Source organism: Centroberyx gerrardi, chromosome 5 (genome assembly GCF_048128805.1).
Source record: "Centroberyx gerrardi isolate f3 chromosome 5, fCenGer3.hap1.cur.20231027, whole genome shotgun sequence".
NCBI lineage: Eukaryota > Metazoa > Chordata > Actinopteri > Beryciformes > Berycidae > Centroberyx > Centroberyx gerrardi.
This window is the reverse complement of record NC_136001.1, coordinates 2,912,554-2,931,226: the sequence shown is the minus strand read 5'-3', so window position 1 is coordinate 2,931,226 and position 18,673 is coordinate 2,912,554. Positions and strand designations below refer to the sequence as shown.

The window sequence follows — 18,673 nt, the reverse complement described above, 5'->3', positions numbered from 1 at the left end:
CTGGGTAATAACACAAGTGACAAGTGTTGGGTTGGGGAGGAGGGCAGGGATAACAATACACTGTGTGTGTGTATGTGGCAATATCATGATGGAAAATATGATGATATAGCGCCTGAAATAATATTTGGGTCACGGGGGCTGGAGTCTATCCCAGCATACATTGGGTGGAAGGCAAGGAGACGCACTGGACACGTCTCTAGTCTATCACAGACAGAGAATTACATTCACACCTATGGGCAATTTAGAGTCTCCAATCCACCTGACCTACATAATTCCAGTCCCTGTAACTCTACCTAAGCACGATGTGCTCTTTGTTGTGATTTCCCTTCCTTCGGTGTTAAGAACATGTGAAGAAATAGTTGAATATGAGCATCAGTCCAGACTGCGGTTTGCCCTCGGTTCATTTTGTTATGCAAGGCTTTCCAAGTATAAGTAACTGCTGCCTATCAGATGTCAGTATCTGTCTCCTTATACCCATAAACCCTTGAGTTTAGGGGTAATTTCTTGGATTTTGTTGGGATTAGGTTCTCACCGCATTTGGCATGGAAGAGGACCGAGACCCGCAATTTCAGACATCTCATTGCGGTTATTTGGTGCCACCTGAGTTCGAATGGCGTTGTTCTTACCTGCTGATATGTTCTCATCCTCCACTGGCTGCTTTCACTGGCGGCTACATCTTTAAAGTCACACAAACGTCTATAAAGTAAAGGCCAATCTGGTTCAGTGGAAGACAGCATTTCAGCTGGGAGAATGTCACTGACAACATGATAAAGATATGCAACCGATCCGAACCGTAGAGAGCAGGACCTGATGGAAGTGACGCGCTGGTTTAGCCTTTGGAAGTTCTAGCACGCACCAAAATGTTCTACAAATGTCAAATTAATGCCTGGATAGCTGAACCCAATTTGAAAATTCTATCATATTTTTTCAACGCTTCACTTGCTTTGACTCTGTGTGTGGAGTGTATGGCATGCAGTTTGTTGGTCAACACTGATCTCAACTGCTTGTCCTGTGTATGTGTCACCTCTTAAACATTCCCCCTTTTCATCTCTCCCCTGGGTGCATATTGTCATTTTTGTAGCTCTTTTGGCAGATTAAAGTGCCATGTGCTTGGTGTAAATCAATCCTCTTGTCGCAGGTGTTTACTTTACACAATACTTTAATGCCACACATAGAAATACCTCCTAGTTTGCGATGACATTAAAGAGATGTAATTTGTGATGCCGAGTCTGCTTTGTGTTTGCTATGGTCTCTGAGTCAGCAGCTATAAGTCAAAGATGAACAATGTGGCATTTGATTATGTCAGAGGTGCTTTGGAGGATGATGGAGCTGTGTGTGTGTGTGTGTGTGTGTGTGTGTGTGCAGCTATTTATGTTTTTTAAATATCGCTTTCAGCAAAGCATTTTACTGTATTCATTTGACTAAGGGTACAGCAGGGTGGTCTAGTGTTTATAGAGTCCAATCTTCAACCAGAGGAACTGGGTTCACACCCCCTCCCTGCTGAAGTGTCCTTGAGCAAGACACTGAATCCCTAACCAGCTCCAGACCCTGACCTCTGACCTCTGAGGAAGGGGTGAGAGAAAAGACTATTTCCCTGCTGGGAGCAATATAGGAACACAGTAATTGTGGCTGCATTGAGTATTCTTTACAGTTAGTTTCTGGACTTTTGCAATAATTTTAATTAATTTGCACTAATTTGACACCTGTGCCTATTTGTATTCAACTAGCAAATATTGGAAAGGTTGCTATTCAAGTCAACCCATGAAAAATATGCGACATGCTAGTTGAACCAGACCAACAACTAACCCTGATGCTGGCAACACAGCGCAACACAAATACCTTGTAAATACAGGACAGCTATTTGTTAGCAATCACACTATTTGGAAATTATAGAAGCAATCATACAAGTTGGAAAAGAATGAGAGAAGAGAAGAGGTAAGACAAACCTTTATAGTAGAACAAGCATCGGTCAGTGAGGACGAACCACCTCTTGTTCCACTGCTTCACCCCACTGCTGGCCTGGAAGGACAGACACATCATCATCAACATCGGCATCATCATCATCATCATCGTCATCATCTTCAGTTCTCGAAAGACTCTAAAAGTCTTTCAATGTTTTTCATGGATGTTTTTGACATAGTACCATGTTCAGTAAGCCTATTTATTTGCTCCAACCTGGCTGATGGAAACGCACCTAAGGCTGTGATCACACAGGACGCTCTTTTGAACACACCTGCGCCTTTTTTTCAGTTATTACCTCCGCCAAGGAGGTAATGTTTTCGCCTGCGTTTGTGCGTTCGTGTGTCCATCCGTCCATCCGTTAGCAGGATATCTCAAAACATTGGGCAGGGATTTGCACAAAACTTGGTAAGAAGGTTGGTTATGAGCCAAGGAAGGACTGATTAACTTTTCATGTCGATTGGCCAAAAGGGGGCGTGGTAGTGGGTGTGACATATCACCAAAAGGTGCATAACTGCCTTGCGGGGTGTTGTCAGACATGGCGGAGGTCTGTGCTCTACGAGCACCTTTTCTAATTTTCAATGGTTTGGTTGTGGCAGGTGTGCACCTCCTCCAAACGATGTGCCACACGTTTTGGACGCAAAGCGTTTTGGGGCACTGTCCTGGACACTCCAAGATCTGTCTAAACTTTAGCCACGCTGCGCATTAAGTCAATATCAGACAGAGAAATAATTAGTAGCACATTAGTAGAAGTAAGCAGCCTCTTACAGTTTCCTGGGGCCTAATTTCTCTAAATGCTGCGTGGGCTTGAAAGATGTGTACGCCACTTTCCTGATGAGGTTTGGCTCATGACACTGGCCCTCGAGGACTGGAGTTTGACACCCCTGTTTAAACGATTGGACAGATTAATTAACTGATTGATTGACTGATTATACGATGATGATTGACCTGTTATAAAACGGATGCAATGATGGTGCAGAATGATGGGTAATGGCTACTTTGGAACTATTGGAAAATTACACAAATAGGAGACCTCGGAGGGAACGGGTGTACAGAGACCACAAGGATTTCCTGGCCCATGATGATGACTAGCTTATGAGTCGATGCAGTTCGAGCAGTTCTCCTGGAACTCTGAATTGGGCTCAGCTTTAGAGCGACCAAGCTGTAGAAATCAGGCTATACCGTCCCTGTAGTTCTGACCACACTTGGATTTCTGACAACTGGCTCCTTCCAAAGAGAATTGGTTGACAGGTCAGGGATCTCTCAGCCATCCCTTAGTTGCGTCATGCCAGCCGTATCGGATGGTATAATCGGTATGACACACCAATACATCCATATAACCAGTTTCCATATGCTGTGGGTGAGCAGGCCAACATTGTAAAGGTCCAAAACGTAATAATTGACCATAATAACTACCCATAATGTAATAAGATCTAATGTAATAAAGCCCATAACCTAATAAAAATCCAATAATGTAATAAAATGCTAGTAGCTAAATTGCTAGTTTATTACATTACAGGCTACATAACAATATTTTTGCTAAATAATGTAATAACATAAACCAGTAACGTAATAATAGTCAAAAATGTCTTAATTTAGTGGGTTGTTCTATTTTGTGTAGACATTTGGTGCTTTCGGATAGGCTGCTTTTGTACCACATGTTGGGGTGTTGTGTTTCATACTGTGCTTTGTGCTGCTTTTCATATTTTTCTGTATACCTTGTGATACTTTGAGCGGTTTTGCTGAGTACTTTGATGTACTCTGTGCTACTCTCTGGTGCTAAGGAATACTTTGTGATTCTTTTAACATGGTTTGTGGCACCTGGAGATCATCTGTGGTACACCATGTGGCATTTTATGATACAGTACATACAAGATGCATTCCCATTGTGTTTGTATCAGCTTTTTTGTTTGCTTTGTTTTGTTTAGTTTTTTGGCAATGCTTTAGTCTGAACAGAAATAAGTGACTTGATTAATTGATATTCATATGATGAGTTGCAACGTTTTGGGTGGCGCTCTCCACTTGAATTGAGTAGACAACTGATCATCTATATTGTGAAGAGGTAAATAAATATTTTACTGTACTTTGCCTTGCAAAAAGGGCACCTTTGATGTATGACACTATCTGACTTAGAGGTTATGAATGAAGTCGTAGCTGCAATGGCAGCACTAGAAGGGAGCAAATGTGATTTGCAGAATAAAATCATATATTTAACAAATCATAATTTAATAAATGTCATGTTTCATTACTTTCTCGTGGTTCGGCACACACTTTTTTATTATTATTTTTTACTTATTTTTATTAGTTAACTCTTAACTCTATTATTTATTTTATTGTGGTACTTTTACATCACTGTCTCTTTGGCTTTTATTGTATGTAAATCACTTTGTAAACATTGTTTTTAGAAAAGCTGCATACAAGTCAACTGAATGTCATTCTATAAGTGAACTGAAAAACAAAGTTATTCCATTATGGGCAAAAATGCTATTACGTTACAGGTTCAAGTTATTGGATTTTTATTATGTCATGGGCTTTATTACAAACATCAAACATCACAACAACATCACAAACATCAAAATGCAGTTTGCAGTGTCTGGTTTCCTAAATGTAATCAGTGCAACTGACTGCACTTATATTGCAAAAAGAACATCAAGTGAAGACAACCTTGCCTTCATTAATCAAAAGCATTTTCATCCCATCATTGTCCAAATTACCTGTAATGCAAACATGACACTGACAAATGTAGTCGCATGATGGCCTGGCTCAACCCATGATCCATTTATATTTATACAGACTTGAGGCTGGAGCTGTGTGTGATTGTTGGCTTCTTGGTAAGTTGAGGCTCAGTAGAGAAACATATCACACAACTGAATAAACTTTAACACATTTGTCTTCTTTTTTTTAAGATTATTTTTTGGGGGATTTTGCCTTTAGTGCCACAAATGCTTTAACTTCAACAAATTTTGCTTTTTGGTGTTGTACTCCAACTTTACCATTTCCTCATGCATGCAGAATGGAATGGTGAGCACATTTATATGTACATCAATACTCTTTTGTGCGTACATAACCTATACAGTTTTATAAATGGTGAGTAATGCACCTCTTCTTCAAGAGCAAGCAGAGGAATTGCTAACTTTCTAATTTTTATTTTCAACATTTTTTATTTTTTATCCACTTTGTTACTTCAAGGTTAGCTGGCTAACACTAATTAAATAGTTGCATAGCAACAAGAATGATGTAACACTCCTTGCGCCCTATTACCTCTTACGCTCTCTCTGTTACTTACTAGTGGTGCTCACAGCTGATCTTTGCATTTGAGCAGGAGAAAAAAAGCCCCGTATTTGATCATGGCCTAATTTGCATTTTATATTTTGCAACAATTTAATTTTTTGGTTAAAATTTACTTGCCAGTTGGACGAAAACTCTTGACTCTTTGGGTTTAAAAGGAGAGGAAATAGGTCCTACCTGCTTGTACAGCCATCCCTGTTTGGCAACCTCAGCTTTGGGGTTCCTCCGCATAGAGTTGGAGCGCTTTCCAAAAGTAGCCGCCTTCCTCGCTGGACGAGATGACTGCAGGGAAGCAGAAAAAATGGGGGAAGACGAAGAAGAAGAAGAAGAAGAAACAACTATTTATCGAGCACTTATCAAACCATTTCCAAGGTAATAGAGTAAATAGTGAGATACAGAGGATGGAGAGAGAGTAGAGAGTGAAGGAGCGAGTGCGAGAGTGAATGAGAGAGTGTAAATGTGATAACACGCAACATTTGATTTTCCTGGATCACTGCATCTGTAATTAGGTTGGGTTGATTTCTGTGTGTGTTTGTGTGTGTGTGTGTGTGTGTGTGTGTGTGCGTGTGTGTGTGTGCTTACCCGGGTGTAAGGCTGGGCTTCAGGAGACAGGTCTGACACCATGTTAGCGCTGTTGGAGTTAGCGTTCACATCAGTAGTAGTAGTAGTACTCACAGGTCTGCCTCCCGCCTTCCCATTCATATCCAAATCACAACGCCTGGACAGAGAGAGAAAGGCGTAAATTATCCTCACATTAACAACCCCCACCCCCAACACACACACACACACACACACACACACACACTCTCTCTCTCTCTCTCTCTCACACACACACACACACACACACACACCTACACACACACACACACACACACACACACACACAAATACTGTAAATGCATGTGCACACACACAAACATAGCCTACTGAGAGAAGGCATTAGATTACCAGAATACTTGACATATGAAAACAGAGAAAAAAACATCTAGTCAAACAGTCAAACATCTAGTCTAGTTTTGTCTGGACTGGTCATTTTATAAGTCTAGTTAAATCTATTCTAGTCCAGTCCAAATCTAGCCTAGTCCAGACCATTCCAGTCTAGTGTAGTATAGTCCAGTCCAGTCAAGTGCATTCCAGTGTAGTCTGGTCTGATCCAGTCCTTTCGTAGTCTAGTCTAGTGTAGTCTGGTCCAATTCAAGTCTGTTCTAGTCCAGACTAGTCTAGTCCAGTACATTACAGTCTGGTCTAGTCTAGTTTAGTTTAATCCGGTCTGGTTCATTCAGTTCCGTCTACTCTAGTCTATTCTTGCATAGTCTAGTCTCATACATTCTAGTCTAGTCTAGTCTAGTCTAGTCTATATAGTCTAGTGTAGTCTAGTCTAGTACATTCCACTCCAGTCTAGTCTAATCTAGTCCATTATATTATTGTCCAATCTAATGCAGTCAAGTTCAGTCTAATCCAATCAAGTCTAGTCAGGTCCATTCCAGTTCAGTCTATTTTTGTTTAGTCCATTCAAGCCCAGTACATTCCCATCTAGTCAAATCTAATCTAATTTAATCTAGTGCATTCTAGTCCAGTCCAGTTTCCTCTCGTCCATCCCAATTCAGTCTTTTCTAGTCTAGTCTAGACTAGTCTAGTTTAGCCTATCCTAATCTAGTACAGTCTAGTCCAGTACATTCCACTCTAGTCTAGTCCAATCAATTTTTGTCCTATACATTCCAGTCTAGTCTAGTCTATTCCCAAATCCAGCCCAGGCCAGTCCAGTTCAGTCCATTCTAGTCTAGTGTAGAATAGTACATTCCAGTATTGTCTAGTCTAATCTAGTCTAGTCCATTCCAGTTATATTCTTGTTCTAGTACATTTGAGTCCAGTACATTCCAATCTAATCTAGTCAAGTCTTGTTTAATCATGCATTCTAGTCTAGTTTCACCAAGTGCAGTCTAGTCCAGTACATTCCAGTCTAGTCTAGTATAGTCCAGTCCAATCCAGTCCGTTAAATCTGGTCTAGTTGAGTATACACTAGTTTAGTCCAGTACATTCCAGTCTAATCTAGTCGGGTCCGGGCCAGTCCAGTCTAGTTCAGTCCAGCCCAGCCCAGTCCATTCCAGTCTGGTCTAGTGCAATCCAGTCCAGTCAATTTCAGTTAAGTCTGTTCTAGTCTAGTCTAGTCTATTCTAATCTCATCTAATGTAGTCTAGTCCAATCAAGTCTGTTCTAATCTAGTTGGTCTAGTCTAGTACATTCCCCTCCAGTCTACTCTAATGTAGTCCACTATATTCCAGTCCAGTCCAAGCCAGTCAAATTCAGTCTATTCTAGTCTAATCTAGCCTAGTCTAGCCTAGCCTAGTCCATTCCATTCCTGTTCAGTCCATTCTGGTCTAGTCCAGTTCTAGTTTAATCTATTCTAGTCTAGTGCAGTCTTGTTCTGTATGTTGCAGTCTAGTCTATCTGGTCCAATCCAGTGCAGTCTTGTCCAGTCCAGTGTGTCTACATTGATTGATTCTGCCATGGTGGGTTGCAGGGCTGGTCTCTCTTATTAAGTCCAATGTGCATCACCTCAGGGAGCCGATATCGATCTACTGACCAGTTGGGAGATTAATTCACCAGCTCCCTCTCATTTTCATTCTCTCTTCCTTTTTCTCAATACTCCTTCAAATGATACCCCTCCTCCTCTTTCTCCTCCGTCCCATTTCCATTTCCCCTTCCTCAGCGTACTCCTCTTTCTTTACACTATGTCTGTCCATATTGATTACAATGGCTAGAGATGCTGGAGGTGGGACTGTTGTCTTAACACTACACGACCATTTATCTACCTGTTAGTTCTGCTTAATCATTCATAGTACACTGTATTTATCAGCGAAATTCTATAACTGTTCAGTGCATTCTGGCAGCATAGTAGAGGCTCATATTTCTAAACCTACTAAGGAGACATAATGAGCAAATTATGCAGCATTGACAAAGAATTATTCCATTCATTGCGTGCAAGTGTTGGAACTGTTGAATTTCCTTTGTAATGCATGAAAATATTAAGTCTTTAAACTTCAGATTTGATTTTTTTTGCTTGCCAGAAGGGCCAACATCTCCATGTACTGATGTGTCTGTGTTTAGTGTAGTATTTTTATTGGGTCCTTGTTATAGACTAGCTGATCACCCATGAGGTACTGCTCCTGCAAAATCTAGTTTTCACTGCAGTTACAGTGGAAGATTGCTTTTTCCTTTTCACATTTCTGTATAATTCAAATTATTTGTAGAAGTGTTTGGCTAGTTAGTAGAAGATTCATGTCAAGGTCCCTGATCTCCTGATAAGGTAAGTCATGTCATTTTACAACATTAGATTGAGGTTTTGCATATTGTTTGTTGGACATCTTTGTTGTAAGTGGACTTAATCCTTTGTTGAGGATGTAACATTAGCATAGCAGTCCTTGTTAAGTGTATGTTAGCAGTATCATTAGTTAAGTTGTAGTAGTGAGCTATTATTGGTGATTTGATTTTGTCAAATGAAAACAATGGAAAATCAAGACACTCACAGCTGGCGAGCATGTAACTAGTGCCAAGCTAGTTTTCACTTGTTTTGATAGTGTAACGCTGTGTAATTGATCTCAGGAGGGAGGGTGCTAGGCAGAGTGGAGGAGAGTGGGCAATGTGTTATGTGGTTCTTATGTTCATTGGGTACTTAATGTGGTGTCAGAAGTGGGATCCACTCACAGTTCCCGGTAGCTGACAGTAATCATGGAAGTGAGAGGGACACTAACCCTCTAAAATCAGAGAAAAAAAGCTAAAAAGGGATGAGATACAAGTGACCCTGCTGCACGAGCATCAGAGGCAATGAGGGAAGTTTGAGGTGGGGGCAAGCACTGTTGCAGTCACACGGAGGAATCTTTCCATATCTGCATGGGTAACTGAGATTCAGCAACAGTGCTTACAAGGTTTTGACTTTCTGAGGGACACGGGGGCTGTGCTAAATGTGTCAGATTGGACAGTGACATTCATTGATGGACCCCCACTAGCCCTGATCGGTAGCAGTGATACTCCTGGGCTAGCCCAGGAGCCTTGTACAGTGAGCAGCCTAGGGCCCATCATGCCCTCTACTTTCGACCCAGTAGGCCTAGAGCTGTCGATCTACTAGGGCCCTTCTCCTGCACACCTCGAGGCAATCACTATGTACTGGTTGCTATGGACTACTTTACGAAGTGGCTGGAAGCCTATGTTGTACACAACCACAAAACTGCTACAGTCTGTGAGCTAGTGATTGAAGGGATGTTCAGCCATTTTGGTGTCCCAACTGAGTTGCATTCAGATCAAGGGAGAAACATTGAGGCCCAGCCGTTTGCTGACATTTGTAAGCAGCTCTCTCTACACAAGATGTGCATGACACCTCTTCACCCTCAGGCTTGTGGAGAGGTTTCACCGCACTCCAGGGACCCAACTGGCACTGGTCATAGGCAAAAGAGAATCTATGACCAGCACACTTAAGGGAAACACTTCAAGGCAGGGAACATGGGTGGGTCTATGGACCCAAATGGGTCAAGGGGAAGTCACCTAAATTACAAAGTAACTGGATTGGACCATGTCTAGTTGTGGAGCATGTGGGTAAGGTGGTTTACATTGTGACACTACTGCCAACGGGGTGGATGGTGGTACTACACCGGGACCAGTTGGCTCCCTACAAGAGTGATCAACCCGCATGTGGTCGAGGTCTCCAGGCTTCACCCTTAGCACATCCTCTGACATCCTTTGGCACGGACAATCAATAGCACTCCCCACAAAGTCAGTCTCAGGCGCAACCAGCCATGGATGTTCAAGTCGCACCCTTATTGTGCAGCGCAGGTCCCCACAGCGTTTACAGGACTATTAAGTTTAACTCCTCAGGGGCGAGTGGAGGAGAATGGGGAATGGGGAATGTGTTATGCGCTTCTTATGTTTATTGGGTATTTAATGTGTTTTGTGGTTCACCTGCATTTCATTAGAGGGAGGTGTTAACGGTAAGGGGTAATTGGCCCAGGAATTGACAGGTTAGGTTCGGGGGACAGAGTGGGGTTAGGAGGGGAGGACGAGAGAGATGGGGAGAAGGCAATGTGCTGTTGGTCTAGGTTAGCCAAGTTAGGTAAAAGTTAAGTACAGCTTGTTGTTAGGGTTGGCCACTCTGGCTGTTGTTTTCAACCCCGGGGTAGTTTGATGCGGCAGGGAATAAATCAGGGCTCAAAGGAACTAGCAAAAGATATTGTCTCACTCTCTTTCCTTGTCAGCTACTACTGCAATACAGTAGATTTTACATAGAATTTCAGAGTGTGGATCAGACATCTCCATCCTTGCGGAGTGTGGTTGTGTGTGTGTGTGTGTGCGTACTAACAGCAATTTATTCAGCTAACTTATCATGGTCAATTAGCATTCAACTTGCAGAGTATAATTTTCAGTGTATGATGGTAAATAAGTATGTTGTACGTACTACAGGTATATGTATATTGTAAGTTAGTTTGTAGATTGGTGTGTATTGTTGGAGATCATATTGTAGGTATATATTACTTACTGCAGGTAGGTGTGTATTGATGTAGGCTCTTCCAGCTGGATCTGGCTCACTGCTTGTCCAGCCGGTCCACTGGGGTCATGTTGACTGGAGAGAGATAGAGAGAGAGATAGAGAGAGAGATAGGGAGATAGATCAATATACGATATCCAAGCTGTCACACATGGACAGAGCTATCAATCGATGGCTGATCGACCGTGTTGATTGCTGACATCACAACCCAACAGGACGTTTCCAATCAAATCCATTCATCATTCAAAATGTGGGATTATCACCATCGCCATAATGTGTGTGTATTGAGTGTGTGTGTGTGTGTGTGTGTGTGTGTGTGTGTAACCAGATCTTCTGTTAATTAACAAGGTGTTAAAAGTGTGCAATAAAAATAGCTCTTTTGTAGTACAAAACAAACTATTAGAACACTGTGTCTGACTGTGTCTCCTCTCACATTGCTGTGTGTGGACAAGTGTTTCTATGGTGTGTGTGTGTGTGTGTGTGTGCGTGTGTGTGTGTGTGTGTGTGCATAAATACCACAGTATTGATTTGGCAACCACAAAGGACCTAAGCAGAAACCCAAGAGGTATCTGTGCATGGGCATGTGGCCATGTATATTCATATGTGTGCATTTGTGTATGTATTAATGTGTGTGACAGACTGCAATGTACCAGAGTGTAAATATTAGTGCGATTATTGGCTGTGATACCAATAATAGCTTAGATTACAGTATTAGTTTCACGCCACATTACTGCTCATATCAGATTTTTTTAGATGACTTTTTACATCTATTCTAGGATTGTAACCCATATCCCCTAACAATATGAACTGACAGCAATGTGCAGAGTAACAGTAACAAAAGGCGTCACATCCGTTTTTGTTTTCAACACATTTTGGTTACAGTCTGTGCCTTCCAGTTTGACAGAATGGAGGCGTCTCTCAAAATACCAGTCAAGCTGTCTATTTGGCTTTTTTTCCATTGTTGTGTCTTGTTGTCCTCCATGCTAATGCTGGCTCAGCCAAGCTGCTAAAATTATAACACTCAGGTGAGGGACGTAAAATTTACTTACTGTCATGGCAACGCTAACAAATTTTTGAGCATTCAAATCAAATCGCATGTAGGTTATGACTTGGTTATGGCTCAGTTTGTACCACGTAGCCATGTGGTCCAGATAAAAATTTGAAAAAATGCGACTTCATGCAGCTTTTTGCTGTTCACACTGATTACAAAACATCAGATCTGTGTCACATGTGAGGGAAAAATCAGGATTGGGGAACGCTCTGCAGCAGTGTGAACATAGCCTTAGAGTATTAGATTAGAGTATGAAACTACAGTCAAAATTTCAAACCTCTCTTCATTGGTCCTTTTGTGCAACTTGTTAGAAATATATAGCATTTGAAGGGTTTCATTCCAAAATGTTATATGCTTTTTGGGTAAAGTGTTGATGTAAATTAATCAATATTTAAGAAAAATATAGGTGATAATACCGTTCAGAAAGATGATAACTTCAGTCCATGATGAATGTTTTATGCCAAATTTTATGCCAGCAGCTTTTTGTCAGAGCAGGTGTTACATTTCAATTGGTGAAAAGACACCGTTTGCATCATTTAGATGCAACAGTTAAAATTGACTGCCTTTGCTTGGGCAATAAAACAATTACTAAAACATTTTTATGATGTTACATCAGATAGAATAGAATGCGAATAGAATAGAGTAGAATTGTTGCATTACAGCAAAACATGTTTTTAAACGGTATTGAAAAGGAGGCCATCACATTTGTGCATCACAAATGTTATGCAATTATTGAAGATATGCACTCAGACAAGATACACATGCATATGTTCACACAGGTTTATTCCCACATGCTAACATTGACATAATGCTCTGATGCTATCTGTGATATAATATGCATCATCCCATAGCCAGATGTCTTTTTATTTTATGAAGTCTCTCTTTTTATTTTAAGAAGTCTCTCTAAAGGACAATTACGTCGTCTGATCATTCTGTCCCAGCCAGTTATAGACCAGTAGCTCCAGGAAAAAGGTGGTTTTAGCATTGAATCATCCTCTCCACCAGGTTGGTTTGGTTTGACATATTTACTTTCTCATATCAACTCTACTATTTTGGTGAAGCAACAATCTCAATTAAGCGTCCCGCAGACATGTTCAAGATCAGTAGGAAAATCCAGCATTGTAGTTTATTGTAGGGGTTTTCGTACAGCATGCACAATCTTGGAAATTAGGGAAGCAACTTTGTGATTTGATGTAGATTGACGGATTAATTGATGGATCGTGACATTCTTATGAAATTTATTATTTATCTTTAGAACAGCCACATGGTACCCCACTGGATATAAACAAAATTAAAATGACCATTATCTAACTTACTTCCATTTATGGGGTGTTTAACAATAGAAAGATAAAGTTAAAGGAGACTCTTGTGTTAAGTAATGACAAGCATGACCTTGCACAAAGACATACTGCCAATAGTAACGAGACCAATATGAGTCCATCACAGACAAGTAGGTATCTTTTCATCATTTTACATTACATGACATTACATTACTTTTTATGTGATCTGAGCATTCTTCATACACATAAAATTTGGAAGCCAACTACACGCAAAAAAGCAAGACATTTATTTTTGAATCGGACTTCCATGTATCCTGCTGTTTCAGTGAAACCCACCTCCATCTATTTTGTTTAAACTACCAATTTATGGTTGACATATTTTATAAACACATAGTCCCTATAAACTCTCAGACAGAAACATTTTTTTAACCTCTCGTACTGTCTAGCAGCACATAGCCATCAACCCCATAACACAGCAAGGAAGACAATGAAATACAACTTGTTATAAAGGTTCATACCAGGGTAACAATAACTGAAGGCTCTCATACAGTGAAACTGTGTTTTGCATATATACATACGACCAGAGAAATGTTTTCTTGGACCGGCATGTGGAGACAATGCGGCTCTAAAACTCTCCTTGAAACCCATAGTGGTGAAATAATTAGCAGCTCCTGACAGTAGCTGGGATTCCATTCCAAGCATTTGAATGCGAATTATTCGAGGCAAATTTAGAATTTTTTGTCAAAGAATTTTTTCAATAGCGAATGCATTTGTTGAATAAATATCGCCCTGATGAATGGTTCAATGTCATTGTACAGTTCAAAAGTGACTTTGGACGTTCTGAAATGTAAAATATATGTCCAGCTTGAAATCCAGGAATATCTGCATTTCTTTGTTTTCATCTTTGAATGAAAGCATGAAATATGGCCAATATCAGCTGACACTAAAGAACAATAACAACTTGCCCAACACTAATCAATTCTTAATTTTTCTGTTGGACGTGTTTTTTGACGTAGCTTCATTCTATAAGTGGGAACTCTATTTATGCGCTTCAACCCAGCTGATGGAAATGCACCTAATTTGCATTTGCATTTCAACAGTTTTCTTAAAATAGAGTGGAAACATAGTTGTTGGCAGTATACAATAACAACAGTTCAACAAAAGTCTGGAACCACACTGAGAACAGTAACACCATAGTTTTCTAGTAGTCAGGATGGCTGAGTGCTCTGAGGCTCTAGAGTTTCTGCTCTCTGAATGGAGTAGCCCTTACAAAAAAGTCACATGTGAAAATCCACGTCAACTCAAAGCACATGTGCTTTCTGGACACATGTTGGTTTTCACATGTGAACAGTTTTTCTCACTCATTCTGACATCATGTGACTTCAGATCTGAGAAAAATCTCAATTTCTAGATAAAGTTTTTTTTTTCCCCACATGAACTTTTTTTTCACATTTTCATTTGCCATTAGATAAGTCAATATTTGTTTCACATGTGAAAACTTCATTTTACATGCAAATCTCACATGTTCACGTATGAAAACCAACATGTGTCCAAAAAGCACATGTGCTTTGAATTCACATGTGGGTTTTCACATGTGACTTCTTTGTATGGGAGTGACCGATTCTTTGAACTCACTTGATTCTTTCAGGCTGTCCAACAGTAGCTAATCAATTCAGGACTGGTTCATTTGATTCACCTTTGTAAAAATGACAGTTTTGTGCAGAACATTTTCTGTGCCACATTCCAACAACAAATTATCACATCTAATAATAAAAACTTAGTCTTCAAACAACAAATGACCTCAACAAATAATGAATGCTCACATCGGTATTGCTCAAATGAACAATTGATTCATAAATCAACCCATCACTAGAATGGAGGCATGGGTTTGAATCCCTCTTTTCCACTTAGTGGTTTACTTAGTGGTTTCCCTATGATTCCAGACTGTTCAAACATCCAGTATAACAGTATGCCTGGGTCTTCCACTAGGTCTGATGCCTGTTGGCTATGATGCTGCAAACCCACATGCTGCTCTTCTGGGTCATACTGATCAGTGTGATGTGTGTGTGTGTGTGTGTGTGTGTGTGTGTGTGTGTGTGTGTGGCATCTGGCCCAGTTTATGAGGTTCCGCCCAGGATATCTGAGTGGCCTCTTCATGCACATACTGTACTCTCTCTCTCTCTCTCTCTCTCTCTCTCTCTTTCTCTCTGTCACACACACACACACACACACATACACTGAGGGAATAAATAGGTAAAGAGGACGCAGGGACGAGGGCCAAGAAAAAAGGCAGTCAGGCAAAAGGCATGTGTGTAGTTCTGATACCAGCATGTGTGCCGCTAACCAGAACATCTCATGACAAACCCTACTGTGTGTGTGCGTGCATGTGTGTGTGTGTGTGTGTGTGTGTGTGTGTGTAGAGAGAGAGAGAGAGAATGAAACAAGAGAAAATCCAAAGAAACCTTGCTGGATTTGTTTTCCAAATCAAATAATTAATCATCTCCATACAATTGGAATGTATAAACTGCTGTGTGTTGTTGGTTTTGGTTTTTGTATGTTGGAAATCTGGCATTTAATTCACAACAATAAAGTAATTGATTTGAACTGAGTGAGTGTGTGATATGCTATGTCTGATGCGTCAAGTCAGCACATGGTCTTATGGTCTCATGTCTTATGAGCATGCCCTGTAAATGATTGATTGTGGATATATGCATGTCCCTCTGGATATGCAGTGTGTGTGTGTGTGTGTGTGTGTGTGTGTGTGTGTGTGTGTGTGTGTGTGTGTGTGTGTGTGTGACTCAGTCTCGCAGGGCATTGCTTGCCCGCTTAGGCATAACCTACAAACCTACATAGGAGCTGTGCTGTCCCGCTGGCTGCTCAAGCTGGCGGATAAACAGGAAAAAGCAGGCGACAGCATCCGTATACCTGCAATACGACAACAACTACAGCACAGCACAGTCAGAGATATAAACAGGACGGCAGCGTGGTTTTGTTTGACTCACTGTACAGGTGAACCAACAGTAGACCACCTTTTAAGGCTGATATAAATCTTTACTCTATGAAATTCAGAGCATATCTCATAATAAGTGGTATCAAATTGATGTAGATTATATGAGGAAAGGGTCTTTTAAAGTGATACTTTTCATATAGATAAATGTCTATTTTGCTACTATTGCTGATTGCTATAACACAGTAGTGATTCAACCTGTCAGTTCATGAAAGCTTTTCCATTTGCTGTTCTAAACACCCGGTGTCTGGTAGCTCCTTCCTTGGAAAAATCCTCTGCCGCACAGTAAGTGATGCGTTTACGGTTTGTTTGGAATAAACAGAAGAAGAACTGGGTAGTTAGCATGAGCAGTGATAGCCACCATGGCTGAACAGACAAAGAAAAGAGCGACACCTACAGAAACTCAAACTTCATCAACAGACAATCCAAGGAAGAAGACGAGGGAGGAAAAAAAAGCATAAATGAATGCTTTTTTGAATTGATTTTTGTTTTTATTGCTGGTTGTTTGCCTTAAGATGAACACTAACTGGATATAGTTGTCCCTTGTTTTTATTTACCGCTACATCACTGTACACAATACTAGCCAAACACGCAACGCCACATAGAGAGTCACATGCTGAAGTCAGACACTAACACACACACCCTATACTGTATCTAGTGCGCTCTAAGCACTGCTGTACACACACACAGAGCAACAAACACCATACAGCAGAGCTTATGGTGGTTTTTTCCCTCTGTTTCCTCCCTGTTTCCTGCTGGCACTGCATTGCAGTCCTCTCTGACCTCCAAGCTCCTGGTCGTCCATTCCACCAACAACCCCCCCCCCCCACACACACACACACACACACACACACACACACACACACCTCCACACCCCCCCTTCTTCTTCTTCTTCTTCTGCTACTCCCAGCCCGCAGTTTAACTTCCTCCTTTCCCCTTCCACCTACCTCGCTCTCCTGTCCACACGAAACTTCAACATCCTCCCCCGGATCAATCATATACCGACCGCCGCACGAGACGAGACAGAGAAAGAGAGGGAGGAGAAGGAGGAGAGGATGGATGGATGGATAGATAAAGAGAGAGAGAGAGAGAGAGAGAGATGGAGAGAGCTAGAAGAAAGCTGCTTTCTAGCTGTACAGCTGCGGGATAGAGGAATATAGGCAGTGCTGTCCTCTTCTCTCTCCTTGAGATCGCCACGCTCTGGCCAGCATGCCTCTCTCTCTCTCTCTCTCTTTCCCCCTTTATCTCTACCTCTCTCACCCTTCCTCTCCTCACACACACTCACACTCTCTCTCCTCACACGCTCGCTCTATTTCTATTCCCCTCCCCTCTCTCTCTCTCTCTCTCTCTCTCTCTCTCTCTCACATATACCCTCCCTAGCTCTCTTGCTGACAATTGCAACATTCAGCTTATTCAGTTCCCTCACTCTGGCTGATACTCTCTCTCTCTCTCTCTCTCTCTCTCTCTGTCTCTCTCTATCTTGTTCTCTGACTATACACCTCCCTTCTCTCTCTCTCTCATTATGTCTATCTCTCTCTTTCTTGCTCTCTGTTTTCTCTCAAGGGAAGGCAGTCAACCAAAAACCCATGTGGTCCTACTGCTACTGTCAGAGCCCAGATTGACTGCTTTTCCCTTGTGTGTGTATGTGTATGTGTGTGTGTGTGTGTGTGTGTGTGTGTGTGTGTGTGTGTGCGCGTGTATACATCCATCCAGATCCAGGGGATTGTCCTAGGCAGTGCTCCCCAGGGATAGGCATTCATTCCTGGCCAGAGGAGGGGATCATGGAGAGGGTGGATGGCTGGAGCAGTGGAGGTGGAGGAGGGTGGAATGGGTGGGTGGGTGGGTGGGTGGTGGCAGGGGTGGGGGAGCGGGGTTGGGGGAGGAGTCGGTTATTAAAGGGGATGTGAGCTACTGTATAGAGGCTTTGCAGTTGCGTCACAAATCTCCTATCAACCACTTCTGGTTCCATCATGGAACCCATTAGAGAATTGGCTCCAATGGGCTAGTAACAACCAGGATAGAAACAGAGAGCCTGAAAAAGCTTGTTGTGGTGTTGCTGTAGATCCATTCAGTAACGTTCTAAGTAAAAGTGAATAGTGTGATAATTGATTTGTTTCCAAATGTAGGTTACTGTGACACAGTAAACTGTCTTGTCTTTAGCTCTAGTCTCTACTCCAAAACACTCTGAGTTGTAGCTTGAGAAGAGTCAGCTCAGTTAACCTGAACAAACTGTTAGCTAGCTAACTAGCTAGCAAGCTAATTTGCAACAAATGTTAATGTTAACATGCAACCACTAACTTCTACTAGATGTTAGCTAGTGTGCTAATCAGCTTAAGGATTTTGAGCACTAGCCCACCGGGCTCTTAAGTCATACACATGCATAAAAATCGCAAGTTTGTGTTCTTTTCTATATTTCATTATGAGCCTATTACTAGATCAGTATAAGTAATGTGATGTTCAAATTTAACAAGGTAAACTAGGCACTTGGTAGAGCACAAACGTACGCCAATGCCGGACAATTCTCCAACTTGCAAATCTGCAGCACTTGAATGC

At 41.5% G+C, this 18,673-nt stretch overlaps 1 protein-coding gene across 5 annotated transcripts in view; it reads right to left on the bottom strand.

Annotated features, from left to right (window-relative positions):
- Positions 1-18,673, bottom strand: part of plekha6 (pleckstrin homology domain containing, family A member 6) — a 117,592-nt gene that overhangs the window by 66,920 nt on the left and 31,999 nt on the right. For all 5 annotated transcript variants that reach the window (XM_078283486.1, XM_078283487.1, XM_078283483.1 and 2 more), the window contains exons 2-5: positions 10,775-10,858; positions 5,830-5,965; positions 5,425-5,529; positions 1,947-2,019 (exon numbers count right to left, since the gene is read on the bottom strand). In XM_078283486.1, the coding sequence (XP_078139612.1) occupies positions 1,947-2,019; positions 5,425-5,529; positions 5,830-5,949 (298 nt within the window). In that variant the 5' untranslated portion in view covers positions 5,950-5,965; positions 10,775-10,858. The remainder of the gene's footprint in view (positions 1-1,946; positions 2,020-5,424; positions 5,530-5,829; positions 5,966-10,774; positions 10,859-18,673) is intronic.